This window comes from Ciconia boyciana, chromosome 5, assembly GCF_034638445.1.
Source record: "Ciconia boyciana chromosome 5, ASM3463844v1, whole genome shotgun sequence".
Lineage (NCBI taxonomy): Eukaryota > Metazoa > Chordata > Aves > Ciconiiformes > Ciconiidae > Ciconia > Ciconia boyciana.
In genome coordinates this window covers 18,180,263-18,194,857 of record NC_132938.1, presented here as the reverse complement: position 1 = coordinate 18,194,857, position 14,595 = coordinate 18,180,263, and the positions used below count along the sequence as shown (strand labels likewise).

At 36.3% G+C, this 14,595-nt stretch overlaps 1 protein-coding gene across 2 annotated transcripts in view; it reads right to left on the bottom strand.

Moving 5' to 3' along the window:
• Positions 1 to 711: 711 nt before the first annotated feature.
• NCAPG (non-SMC condensin I complex subunit G) overlaps positions 712 to 14,595 on the bottom strand; it is a 32,475-nt gene continuing 18,591 nt past the window's right edge. The window contains exons 13-21 of one of the 2 annotated variants that reach the window (XM_072863389.1): positions 12,628 to 12,747; positions 10,824 to 11,060; positions 10,314 to 10,495; positions 7,408 to 7,582; positions 6,824 to 6,985; positions 5,813 to 5,984; positions 3,612 to 3,674; positions 3,075 to 3,153; positions 712 to 2,261 (exon numbers count right to left, since the gene is read on the bottom strand). In XM_072863389.1, coding sequence (XP_072719490.1) covers positions 2,135 to 2,261; positions 3,075 to 3,153; positions 3,612 to 3,674; positions 5,813 to 5,984; positions 6,824 to 6,985; positions 7,408 to 7,582; positions 10,314 to 10,495; positions 10,824 to 11,060; positions 12,628 to 12,747 — 1,317 coding nt within the window. In that variant the 3' untranslated portion in view covers positions 712 to 2,134. Of the gene's footprint in view, positions 2,262 to 3,074; positions 3,154 to 3,611; positions 3,705 to 5,812; positions 5,985 to 6,823; positions 6,986 to 7,407; positions 7,583 to 10,313; positions 10,496 to 10,823; positions 11,061 to 12,627; positions 12,748 to 14,595 lie in introns of both variants that reach the window. The other variant, XM_072863388.1, reaches the window with a different exon arrangement.

The following is a 14,595-nucleotide window of genomic DNA, read 5'->3' as shown; positions in this document are numbered from 1 at the left end:
GTTGACAATCAACTGAGAAAAACTGAAATATATACTTCACCATTTTGAGCTATGTTCAGGCTGCATTCAAGGGGACAGACACTGTCTCTGATCTCAAGTGGTTGCATGTATGCAAACTCACACTAGAACACAAGTTGGAGATTTGAAGAAAAGAATTATCAAGAGAGGGAGCTCAGGACTTCAAAATTCTGTTTAAAATTATGAATAAAAATAATTCATCACAGTTACATAAGCTTCTGAATAGCTAATATCAGCAGAAAAGTTTGTCAAACCACAAAATGCCATGACATGTTTCCAACAAAAACTGAAAGGGAGGAAAAGCAACACAATCCTTTCTATATGCAAGCTTGAAAAAGGCATGATAGTTTGGGCATTACACTTTGGGAATGCTGCTTTTCACTTGTGGCCCTAAGCCATTTCTGAGAATTACCAAAGATCATTTACAGTATATTTACCTATTTTAAAATGCAGGTTCCTTAGAAAGCTACATTTGGCATCAGTAGTTGAGATGCACATGTCAAGCAATCCACATGAGTTTTCTCCAACTGCCTTGGAAATTATCTCTATTGTTGTCATGGTTTAACCCCACCTGGCACTAAGCCCCACACAGCTGCTCGCTCACTCCCCCCACCCCATGGGATGGGGGAGAGAATCAGAAGAGTAAAAGTGAGAAAACTCGGGGGTTGAGATAAGAACAGTTTAATAGGGAAAGCAAAAGCCACACATGCAAACAAAGCAAAAAAGGAATTCATTCACTCCCTCCCATGGGCAGGCAGGTGTTCAGCCATCTCCAGGAAAGCAGGGCTCCATCACACGTAACGGTTACTTGGGAAGACAAACGCCATCACTCCGAAGGTCCCCCCCTTCCTTCTTCTTCCCCAGCTTTATATGCTGAGCATGACGCCATATGGTATGGAATAGCCCTGTGGTCAGCTGGGGTCAGCTGTCCCAGCCGTGTCCCCTCCCAGCTTCTTGTGCACCCCCAGCCTCCTCGCTGGTGGGGTGGGGTGAGGAGCAGAAAAGGCCTTGACTCTGTGCTAGCACTGCTCAGCAGTAATGAAAACATCCCTGTGTTATCAACACTGTTTCCAGCACAAATCCAAAACATAGCCCCGTACCAGCCTCTAGGAAGAAAATTAACTCTACCCCAGCCAAAACCAGCACAATTGTAACAAAGACAGACATGACTGACAGAGTTGTTTCCAAACCAAAAAGCTAGCATTTCCACAGTGAACTGCTCAGCCACCAGTGACTACTACATGCAGTTTAATCTTCTATTGTCTCTGTAAAACTCATGACTATTCCTAGATATGTCATTAGAAAAAGCTTTGTGAACTTCAAAGCTACAAAGAAATCACAATTGCATGCCACTTAAAAACACAGTACATAGACCTTAAAGTATTTCATTTTTTGCCCTTTCTGTACTTAAGTATTCCTTTCCTTATTGGGTCTTACTTTGTACCACAAGTATTTTTATGCTTTTCTAAAAGCAAATTACTGATTTTATATAACAAGGTCAAGATCAGTAGCAGACTGCCAGGCTTAGGTTTATAAAATCAGTAACTCAAGTTTTACCATATTGCCATTATTTAAAATCAAGTGGACACATATCTGCAGGAAGCAGAATTCACAATTAAGATTAATTCTATTTTACGTTAACATGAACAATAAAAGCTGGTCAGCAGATGCACAGGCTTATAAATGAAGAAAGTAGGTGCACTAAAGGCAGGTACATTCAAAATTGCTGCCATCACAAGCAACCACTCTAGGTTAAACATTCTCTCTAAATAATGTTAAATATCAAAACAGCTTTAACTATTAAGTACTTATCACCAACAGCAATTTTTATTTGCAGATAAAAAGCATTCTTCTCTACAAAGTAAAAAAAAAAATCCAAGTTTTGTTCAGGTAATATGTTAATATGTTTTTATTACATGAAAGATGGACTTCATATTGGGAAAATCACTAAAAACATCTATTTAAAAAAAAATAAAAATTCCTAGAAAAATCTAGAATTATAAAGTATCATAACATAAAAAGAGTTAAATACAACTAACAACAAAACAAATCTTATTTTTAAAAGTCTGATGTTAACTACCAGCATGAGCAAAGGACACTTTCTCTCCTTTTGTCTTCATTGATCTGCTTCCATATTCAAAAGTCTTGAAAGATTCATTCTTGTTTTTTCAAGTGCCACTGTTTTTGCTCTTCTTGAAGGCCTTGAACTTGACATTGGGACCGATTCTGGAATTTCATCACCACTGAAATGTAAAATATTTTAAAGTAAGACCAAAAAGACTAAGCAAACTGAAGAGTTTTTATATTAACAAACTTGAAACATGGTCTTAAAGAGCGAAAACACTTCCTACTAATTATAAACGTTTTATTTTTTGAGAAGAATATATCAATGTTTTCCAAGTGATATAGCAGTAAAGATAACTGTGTTAGCAGTTGCAAAATAAGCAAAATCCCCAAAAGATTAGGTGGTATCAAAGTAAACACACCAAATAGGCAAACGGGAATGATTGACCCTGGTCACCCTAAAGTCCGTGGATTACTTGCTTGAGAAAGAGTGAGTACAGCTGAAAATTACAAAGATAATGTCCTTTTAATACTTATATCCTACAAGATCGTAAGTTAAGGAATGCATCGTGTATATTCACTTATCAGCCATTTCTAGAAGCTTCTCAACTACATGCTGAAAAAAAAGCAACAAAAAGCTACATGCTGAAAAAAAAGCAGAAAAAGTGATTGGAAGAAGAGTAATAATGTAGGCCAAAAATCTAACTTTTGTGGGCTAGAATGTATGTTAATGCTACGCACAAAAGGTATGTTAAAAAAAAAAAAAAAAAAGAATTACAGGCTCTTAGGCAATGCTAATAAAATGTGAAGCTGTCAAACCTGCTATTGTTTCAAAAGTACCAGTTCAAGAAAATGTCTTTCTTAAATATTTATCTGTGTATTAGGAAGAGAGGATATTAAAGATGGAGGTTTTGGGAAAGAAAAACTTTTGAACTAAATTTCCTTGCTAGAACAGACATCATGCTTTTCATGGTGGAGAGAAAAGGATTTACCTTTCACTACCGCATTTTACAGTTGTGCCAGTTTTTCTTCTGCTCACAGACCTCACTTCTGCTGCTGCTTTCCGTTGTCCTAGGTATAAGCAAAAGTCTCTTTTCATATCATGATACCATTTCTTTTCTTAAACTAGTTTTGTATCTTTCTTTAGTGTTTAATATTTCATTGAAACATAAATATGCAGTCACCACAGACAGAATGTGGTGACAAAATGAAACCAACAACAACAAACGGGCAACGTACCACTTCTCCCACAAATATGTGTACATTACTGTAAATGACTGTGGCCAAGTTATCTTGAAATCCTGTAGCTGGACTTCTTTTTCTTTTTATAAATCTGTGCCATTGGGAGAGGCTAATAGCACAAAAATTTCCACAAACCAGACTATTTTAATCTTTTAACAAATAAAAATTTTAAAACTACAATGAAGTATGAAGACTGAATGGTTTTTATATCTATACATTCACAAAGAGTTAGTATGAAATTATTTTATTCAAAACTAGTATTGTAGCCAGAAAAAGCTAGTGCATACCTTTGCCAGCTTTGTTTCTTGTGGATTTCGATTTTGCAGTTGCTTTACTTTTAGCTTCATTAACTGGAGTATGAAGAGCATCTTTATTATTTTCTGTTAAACAGAATACCACATGCAGAAGTCATAGATAATCAACTTTTAATTAAGTACCAGTATTTTAAATTTTGGCTGTTATATAAAAAAGCCACACAATTTAACCCCACTTTTTCCTTAAACTAGAAATTAGATAATAAGGCCAGAAGGAAGCTTAAAATGTCACTCAGCTATAACCCTGCCCCAACATAGGTCAATCACATGTAAACTATTCCTGACAATTGTTTAGCCCCTTCCAATATGTCGTAAGTCAAGCAAGCAGGGTGGAAGACCAGCTTGGCTGAACAGGGAACTCCTCGTGGAGCTCAAGAGGAAAAAGAAATTGTACGATCTCTGGAAGCAAGGTCAGGCTTTGCAGGAAGGGTACAGCACTGTAGTTCGTCTATGCAGGGAGAAGACATGAAAGGCCAAGGCCCAATTAAAGTTGAAACTGGCCAGTGCTGTGTCGGATAACAAGAAGGACTTTTAAAAGTATGTTAATAGCAAGAGGAGGTCTAAAGAAAACATTGGACTGAAACTTGTTGAAGATGGTCACCTGACTAATAGGGATGAAGAAAAAACGGAGGCATTCAATGCTTCTTTTGCCTCAGTCTTTAATAATACTCATAGACCTCAGACTGCCTGGTCCTCTGAGTCAGAGGACCATGAGTGTGGGAACAGTGACTTTCCATTTGTGGACACTGGAATTGTAAGGGACCAGCTGTATCAGCTGAATGTCCACAAGCTGAATATGAGCCGGCAGCGTGCCCACTTGGCCAAGAAGGCCAATAGTGTATTGGGTTGTATCAAGAAATAGAGTGTGGCTAGCAGGACTAGGGACGTGATCGTCCCTTTGTACTCAGCACTGGTGAGGCCGCACCTCGAATCCTGTGTTCAGTTTTGGGCCCCTCACTACAAGAGAGACATTGAGGTGCTCGAGCGTGTCCAAAGAAGAAGAACAAAGCTGGCAAAGCGTCTAGAGCACAAGTCTTATGAGGAGCAGCTGAGGGAACTGGGCTTATATGTCTGCAGAAAAGGAGGCTCATGGGGGGACCTTATTGCTCTCTACAACTACCTGAAAGGAGGTTGTAGTGAGGTGGGTGTCAGTCTCTTCTCCCAAGTAACAAGTGATAGGACAAGAGGAAATGGCCTCAAGTTGTGCCAGGGGAGGTTTAGATTGGATATTAGGAAAAATTCCTTCACCAAAAAGGTTGTCAAGCATTGGAACAGGCTGCCCAGAGAGGTGGTTGAGTCACTATCCCTGGAGGTATTTAAAAGACATGCAGAAATGGCATTTAGGGGCATGGTTTAGTGGTGGACTTGGCAGTGTCAGGTTTACAGTTGGACTCGATGATCTTAAGGGTCTTTTCCAACCTAAATGATTCTATAATTCTAAGTCCATGGGGCCTGATGGGGTTCATCCCAGAGCACCAAAGGAGCTAGCGGATGTTATGGCAGGACCCCTCTCGATCACCTACCAAAGCACAACGTACACTGCTAAGGCACATGCAGCTGCATAAGCTGTGCAGGCAGTGGAAAGTCTTCCAGCTGCTTCCACTTCAAGCTCTTAAATAGCAATAAAACCAAAACTGGCTCCAACATATGAGCTCGTAACAAGGAGAGACCAGCGTGAACACTAAAGATATCAGCTATATAGTGCTATAATACAGTCTGCAAGAAGCATAGGCATGGTAATTCCAAGTCTAAAAACCCCACAAAGTACTTGTTTCTTCCTCCAAGTTAGCGACTCACATCCTAAAGATGAGTTAGTCAGCAGTAGTATTTAGCAGGCACATGAGTGTGCTAAACAGCTGAAAAAAAAATGTTAATACTGTGTTTGTTAAAAAGAAAGAGCTGCAGGGCAGACCTTAAGACTCAAAATACAGCACTGGTTATACTAGAGTAATATGGAGAATAAGAAAACACAGAATCTGATCAAAAAGCAATAAAAAATGGAAAATACTTCAGTGAAAATATTTTAAACTGTATGCATATTTACTAGATGTTACCTTTTTCCATTTTTTCAAAAAGTAGATTAATTTAATGGAGGAAAACTAAAACTTATTTTCATACACATCTAAACAAGTCAATTGTATACCTACTGCTAAACTACACCTCTCCTGAATTACCTTCTTCATTTTTAATAGTATTTTCAGATGATGTGATGTCAGTTTCCTGTGTCCTTTCAGAGAGGCCTGTTTCCTCAGTCCTTTCAGAGTGGTCTTTGCCCACATTAGGATCTTTGGTCAAGTTCATCTTGATCTTCTCAATAGCTCTTTGACACAGTTTATCTTTCACTTTCTGGAGAGGAGACATTTAATGTTAAATGCTACTTAATTTCTTTTATCCATTAAATTTACTCAATAATAGGATTAGTTAAATTTACTATATGAAGGATACAATGTGTGACATGAAGATGATTAGTCAACTTGAAAGGAGAAACACTTTCTCCATCAACACCAGGCACTGAAACCCCAAAATACTTTTTTAAAGGAACTCTAAAAAACATTAAAGTGACTGGACCTTTCCACCTGAGTCCTGGAGCATTGCTACCTCTGGATGATATGCCCATAGTGGATCAGCATTCTTTTCAACATTTCAGTATACCATTGTCTTCCTCTGTCACACTCCCAAATTTTACTTTATTTTTTTCTGTATTAATAAAAGCATCAGTCTTGTAATCCCTTCCCACTTCATCTTAAATCAAGCACCCTTTTCATGTTGCCCAATGATCTTACAGTTACGTCCTAAGTTTAGGCGTAAAATTTCACCTGTTAATAATTAACTAAAGATAAGCCATCCAAACTGTAAAAGACTTAATACTGGATTTTATTTTAACATAAAAAAAATTAACTGCACCCCAGTTATCAAAAGAACTTACTGTATTGAAATGTATCAAGTTGGGCACACTGTTTCACACTGGTTTTACTATCTATGGTAGCTGAAATACGTAAATTATACAGTGATATCAGCTCAGATTGCTGTAAATGACTCATCAAAAATTAATTTTCAAAGACTGGTTAAAAAAGAAATTCCAGTCACATTGTCATAGAAAACAAAAGGCACTTATTTTTAAGCATATCAGAATATTAGATTGCTAGTGATTAAAAAAAGTAAGAACCATGTTATTTATGTACTACCTCTAGAATCTCATTGAGCAGAACCAGAAGATTCTCTGTGGAAGAACTACTGAGTTCTAGTGAATTTAAAGCTTTTGCATAAATACGAACATCTGGTGCAGCTGGGTCCATCAAGATTGCATTGCAAATTTTCATTGCTAAACTATCATGCACTGTTAAGTCCTGTAAAGGAAAGAAATCAGATATCAGAAATTTTGCTGGGAACTGTTTACAAAAGACAGCAATGAGATCATTCTGATTTAAGCAGCTAATGACTAATTTTACATAGTAAACATTTTCTTAAAATGCAGTATTTTGAGTACATGCACCAACTGATTTTTATAAATACTTTTCCCAATATAGACAACTAGGCATGGTGCAAGTTCCTACTAGCATTTTTGAATTGTAAGAGGGAGGGGAAATCTGCCCCCTGGGGAGGGGGGAGGTCAAACTAAAAGATTTAATTACCTGAACAGTCACTCATTTAATCCAGCTTCTGACACTAGGAATCTCAGAGATGCCCAGACAGCTAGCAGTAAGTGGAGGGGGTCAGTTCTTAATCTCTAGACACAACTACTGCTTTCCTCCAGTTTAACACACTGTACCTGATAGTCCTGCGACTTTTTAGACTGAGGTTTCAGTCCACTTGGTCTGGTCAGGTCCACTAACAGTTCAGAAACGTTACTGATATCTATTTCAGCCAAAGGTGAAGTTGCAGGAGCATTTAACAGTGTTTGCAGAGTTGGAAGATAAGCTTCTTCAAAGCATTCCTGGTTAGACCTGTTTCAATTGAGTCAAACATTAGTAGCATAATGAGACAAAATTAAACCTTAATTCACCCCTAAATTTTCTCTTCTATGATGGAAGTTCACAGACCCATTACAATACATCAATCAAAGCAAAGCAGGAGCAGGCACCCTGGTAGAGACAGCCAGGATCAAGACATCAAAACTGCTTCAGAGAACAAATTTCTTTTAAAGTTTTAGCACATAGTATTTCAAGTAAGTTTTAAGTAACACTTCCTACCTCTGAACAGTTTGAAAGTTCACCCTTACTGCTGAAAACCTAACTGGTATATACAGACATATTCTCTCTTACAAGACAGAAATACATTTCTCTAAATCCTTTATTTAGATTAATCTGTCTTCTGCTCACTCCTCCTTCCTGCTAGCATTTTTCTTTGGGGATACATCTCATTGTGTAAGAAAGCAAGGAATCCTGGCAAAAAAATGCAGTGGTTAACAATATTTTTGGAAGAAATACTTGTGCTTTCTTTTCTCAGAAGAGTTAATAACTCCTGCCAAGCAAACCTAAAAATCATGTTGCACTTGGTTCTGCAGCAAGTTGTCTAAAAATGTAGTTCCACAAGACAAGTCAAAACAATTTAAAAGGTAAGGTGTCAAAAAGTACAAGGTACTAGTTGGTGAAGTGAAGCCTTTTTTGTTTCTGATACTTGTTAACCTCCTATTTGAACCCAAATAACTACAGGAGAAAACTAAGACAGTAAATAATTTCAAAAAAGCAGATTGTTTGCTGCTGGATTACTGAGCCAAATCAGCTAACCGAAAGACCTTTTGAGCACTAAAACTGGGGCAAGAAAGAATGGAAGCAAGAACTCTCCTTTTCAGCAGCTTTAAGGCTTTAGATTGGCTCAAGCATAACCGAAGTATCATTCAGATTATTTCCTGTAAATTAAAAAAATAAATTTTTAAAAATCCTAGTAGCATATAGGCACAAGGCAGAAGTTTCTCCTCCTAGGCTGCCAGAGAGTTTATTACTCCTTAGAAAACATTCCATTAATAAGAATTGTTCACTGGTTACAGGATCCTGTCCCCGTTATTAGCGTGCCATGGCACTCTATTGACATGACAGAATACTTATACAAGTCAGCATCAACATTTTTTTCCTCACAGAGTTCAAATATTTAATTTCAAAAGTAAGCCTCTTAATTATATCTGTGACCAGATGGAGAAGTTAAGAGAGCAACACCCAGACAACAAATGGAATTTTAACATTCGGTGAGAGATCAGTACCAAAATTAGGTATGAACCTCAGCCAAATCTCATTCATTACCTGAGTTTTCCTTTTCTGAATGGCAACTTTGTAGACAGTTCCAAATTACACATGGTAATTAATAATTCTCTTCTGAAAAAACAGTATTGGTAACCAAAGACACTCCATGATTCATCTTAAAATGAACCGTTTGTGATCCAGAATGCAGATAATGTTTTGAGAGAGAAAATTAATGAGGTTTCTTAACTAAACAGAGATTCCAAATCAATGAACCAGACTGAGATTTAGGATTTTTTCTCTCCACTGATTTTTCTGATTTTTACTTAAATCATACACCATGTTTATCTTTTCAAGAAAAAGATCATCTATGAGGTGCCAAAAGGAGATGCCTCATTTGCAAACGACTTTGAAATACACAAAATTCCTCAAGTGGGCAATTGTTAGGACTCATAATTAAAAAAAAAAAGAAAAAAAGAGAGATTCACAGGGTCAGAAGACGACATCAACGTTAAAAGCTTAAATTCATTACTCAATATCAGAGATACTGAAAGCATATGAAATTAGTTTTTCTGTTACTTATTTTCAAAATAATTTAAGTAGGGAAAACCCCATTCTGGAGGAGACTGGGTATTTTTCTTTTTATTTTTTTCCTGACATCAACAAAACCACATTTGTTTGGGTTTTTTTCCTCTCCACACCAACTCCCCTTTGAACTGCACATCTTAATGTGGCAATTTATAGGTCACAAAAAATTTAATTCAATTTGTTTTGGAAAAATAGATAAGGTAATATATAATACACCTAAATTAAATCTTAACCATTAAAAAAAGTAGATAAAAACTCAGCTAGTTTGGACTGGCTAAAACCACTAGCAACAACTGAAAAGTAAGTTAAACATTTTTTTCTTTGAGCAAGTGAAAGGAGATGAGAATTACTATTTAAGCTCCTGTCCCCTTACATAAGCTCTATACCTCATTTATCCACTACCAAAATAAACAGGAGATTTTGAACCTGCTGTGAATTTAGATTGGAGTATTATTTGGTTAAAAAACACAACAAAAACAAAACCCATACCACAACCAACCAGCCTGCTGCTTTGATATCTGCTGGGCATCAATTATTTTCTTTTGAAGCATTCCTGCTAGTTACTTTCTAGTGACACTTCAAAGTCTACCTGTAGTGCTCAACAGCATAAATAAGTAAAGCACATCTTTTTAAATTAATCTTTTATTCAGTATCTTGAAGAACAGTTTCAATTATAGGCTTAGGAAAGAAAAAACGTGGAAGGCCACAGGGGTAAGAGGGAATTAATGGAAAGTCTTCAGAATAGTCATAGGTTGAGATTACGTACGTTCAAAAGTAATATGCATAGGAGGCTGAACTAGACCTTTAGGTCTAATTTGCATTTGTACAATTTCTACTTGTGCAAGAATGAAAAAGGTTCCTAAAGCTGCTAGACCAATGTATATTTTCACATAATAATTTGCAAAGGCCATACCTGTTTGCATAAGCAAATAAAGGGAAGAAAACTCCCAGACAGTGTCTAAGCCGAATATCCTCTTCAGTCACAGGATTATACCACAACAAAACAAGACGAGAAAGAAGCTTGGCACTAATCAGCCTCCCAGAGAACATCAGTTTGGCTATGCCTTCTGCAGCTTCTGTCCTAAGTTCTGAAAACTGAAGAAAGAACTGATCATACACACAACACACCACCCACAGCAGTTTTCACTAATACTTCATAATAATAGTCTACATCCTATTTTGCCAATCAATTTTCTACATTCACAAATTTGCACCTGCACAGAATTCAAAGCTATCTCAAGAGTAACATTAGTCTCTATCAGTGACAAAGTTGCAGTCATTTTCTAGGACAACTATTTTAACATTAAACCATTAATTTCCATTACATATCATGTAACGTTCACATGCAACCTAATGGGATGGTAAACCTTCTGCAAAAGTTGTTTTGAAACAAAACTGAGGCAAATTTTATACTATTCCTTACCTCACTGTCTAAGAAACCTGAAAGAAGCTGCAGGACGCTGTGAATTGTAGCAGTCTCTTCTTCCTCCTCTATTGTTTCACATTCTTCCTCACAATTTTCAGTTCTAATGTGTGCATCTTCACTTTGAGAGTCACTGCCTCTTCTGGCTTTAAATGGCTCAATCCCAAACAGCATTAGTTGATCAAAGATTGCCTTTAAAGCACTGAGCTTTACCTTTATATTATCTATTTGTAAAACCTAGGTTTAATAAGGAAAATACATACATCATCTTACAGTAGACCACCAATGTTAACATTAAGCATAATAGGATTTTTTGCTTGAATAAGATTGTTTAATTTGCGAAACTTTTTATAATACTTGGGACAAATTTCAGACTTTAGGAAGGTGTGATATGAGTTTAAACGTGAATTTATAATACAGTCTGGGAGAGAATTTATCAAGTTGTCTACGCAATTTCCATTACATAATATCAACTGAATTTCACTCATGGAGTAAGCATGCATGTGTGAAATGTAATTTTATTGTTCAACTTTTAAATAGACATCGGACAAACAGAAAGTCTATTTGCCTATAGTAGCTCCATAGTGCTAGGCACTACAACAAAAACACGTAAGACAATCCCTGCTCTGAAATACTGTATAGCTTAATTAAAATAAACAGTATGTAAAAAGACAGCAGGGAGCAAGATAGCAATAAAAGTCAAAGTTACTTAGGTTACTATATGTATCATAGTTCAAATTAACATTCAAATAAAACCATACATAGTGGGTCAGCCTAGAGATCCTAGATGTGTTTAGCCCAACACCCTGCTTTGGATGGCAGCCTACACAAAGAATATGGGGTTTAGTATCTACAGAAATTAATTACTTAAGTCTAAACTTGAGGCTGCTAAAACAACTGAAATCCTCCCTAAACAAACAAACTGATTTTTAATGAGACATACTCAAAGACAGATTAAAAACAATAGGATTTGCTAACTTTTTAGGAACGCAAAGTTCTCCTGCTATGGTGACTGACAGCTCTATCATCTTGTCTGAGCCAAGCATATCATCTCAACACCTGCCGTCAGTTCTCTTGAGTGTGTACGTGAACACACTCTTAATAAAGCACGATGGCTACCTACATTTCTCTCAAAGCCAGGGTCTGAAAAGTTAACAATAGTGTCATCTTTTATATTATTAGCTTAGGATCAGAACATTTACCACAAAGGTGGGAGATGTGGGTATTATGGCACCCAACATGTTCCATATTCATTGATGTTTGGCCATGCTGTCATTTGTTGATTTGAATATTGCTTTATGCTCTAATTAACCACTCTTACTTCATCCATACAAAATTAATAATTCAGAAATTAAATCGGACACCCAAGATCATGGGTAACTGTGTAACAGAAATGAAAAACAATACAGTCACATTTTTAGTTTGGTCTCCCAAGGAAGGAAGGCCTACAGAATCTTACAGCTTCTTTTCTAAGTTAATAACATGGATACATGACTGATTTCATCCAGATTCGGAAGAGAAAGTGAGACCTTACAGATAAAGAATTCCTACAAACTTTCAAGACAACAGGCAACCTTACAAAGGAAAGGCATGCTACTACCAAGATACAATATAAGCTTGAATATTATTAGACATCAGAAAAATCTACATGAAACCACACTCTCCAGATCTTTAGGAAATTAGGAAATCAGGAATCACTGGTGCTCAAATAACGCTGACTATGTAGAATAGCTTGTTATAGATACAAGACCAGTTTTATTTCCTTAGTCACACAGGCCATCGTTCCATTTCCCATCAGATTTACCTGTAACAGCAATGCAAGCTGTTGTCGGGCAAATTCTTTGTTCTGAAGGGCACAGCAACCCAAACACAGAACTGCCATATTTCTCACAGCTGGATGGACATTAGTTATGCCAGGAAGTATCTGGAAACAATAATATTAGACTTTATAGTTGAAATACATAGATTGGAAATAAAAAACTGACTACTAAAACGTGCTTACCCTGAAACTAAAAATAATTCAGTTTTCATACAGGATTGGAAAGTGGTAGCTACTATATACTCTCTTTATCTAGATATAAACAGAAGCAGATCAAGTATGCTGTTTGAAATCAGCAATAAAATAATGGCAAAAATCACGAGTGTTTTGCTTTGTTTTTAATAAATATTTGTTTTCAAACAAAATTGAGTTGACCACTCATTGTGAAATTAAAAAAAAAAAAAAAACCACAACAACAAACTTACACATTTCTTCATAAAAGACATTAGTATTCTTGCAGAGAAACAATACCCAGAGTTCCAAGTTGCAAAATACAGATGCCACCTCCATGTACTTGGAATAGTTTTGTGAAGACAATGGTAAAAACCCACACAAAAGAAAAGCCAGACTAGATACAGGGTGAACGCTACAATGGGATCATTTTATATCTTTGCATTTACTAAAGAGTTCAAGTTTAAACAACAACAAGAAAGATATACCAAATGATGTAATATGTGAAAATCCAGCAGGAACAACAATACAAAAGCAGGATCTTGGAGAAAGAAAAGAGGAATAAACAACAAATGTGAAAACTGAAGACAGATCTAATGAAAAAGAAAAGGTTTCTGGGGGACACATCAACACTAATTAAGATTTCTAAGAATAATTCTATACATCTGAAAGAAATCAGGTGTGTTTCCACTACATTTAAACTAATCTAAATTGGCGTTGCCATTTTCTTTGTAGTTTGAATTCTAAGAATGCCCCTACTGAGTCAGGTCATCTAGCCCATTGTCTCGTTATCAAAAAAGATCAAACCCAAATTCCTATAGAGTATTACATCTTATTATTTTTATATTTTATTATAATTTTATAAAATATAATAAAAATAAATAACATATATGAAATATAAAATTTATATGATTATAAAATATAACATATTTTTATTAGAATTTTTTAAAATTACATATTACTAAAGACTAAGTAGATACTTCCCAAGAATTCTTGTCAAGGTCCCAGCAATTTGCAGCTGAGAGACAGCAGAGCTGGGAGGCTGTTCCTATCTACCTAATTATTCCATAATATTTATTTTTCTTAAACATGCTCAGTCTTCCTTGAAATTTATGCAGGCGTTCACCATGCACACATCCTGCAACAAGGAATTCCACAGATTACATATTATGTGAAGAATCAACTCATTTCATTTGTTTTGAGCTTGCTAGTTGCTAGCTTTATGGGGTGATCAACCAATCCTTATTCACTTTCTCCATAACACTCATGTCTTATGACTTCTGCCCTCTTTCAGACCTTACCCCTAAGTCCTCTCTTCTCCAGGTTACGAAGAGGTAACCTATTTAGTCATTCTTCATACAGAAGCCATTCCATACTTTTCCTTGCTGCCCTTCTCTTGACCACTTCCAATTCAAATATAAACTTTCTAGATAGATGGGATAAGAATTGCACAGAGTATTCAGATGTGGGTGCACCATTCATACAATGGCATATTACTTTTTTCCATTTTGTTTGCACACTCAGTAACAGTTAAAAGTCTGTGATATTTAGAAATGTTCATCTTAAAATCCATACTCTTCACAATGAAAACTAGGAAGTATATCTTGTAGACTATAAGAGGCCTATAATGCCACTGCCTTATTTTTCAATACAGAAATATTTTGCTCTTCAAAGATGCTGAGAAAACAGAGGGCAGTGGGGGGGAATCCCCCCAAACATCTTTCCTTGTACACAGAAGGGATGAAAGAAAGGTCTACATGAGTTCCAGTCTTTCCTAGATGA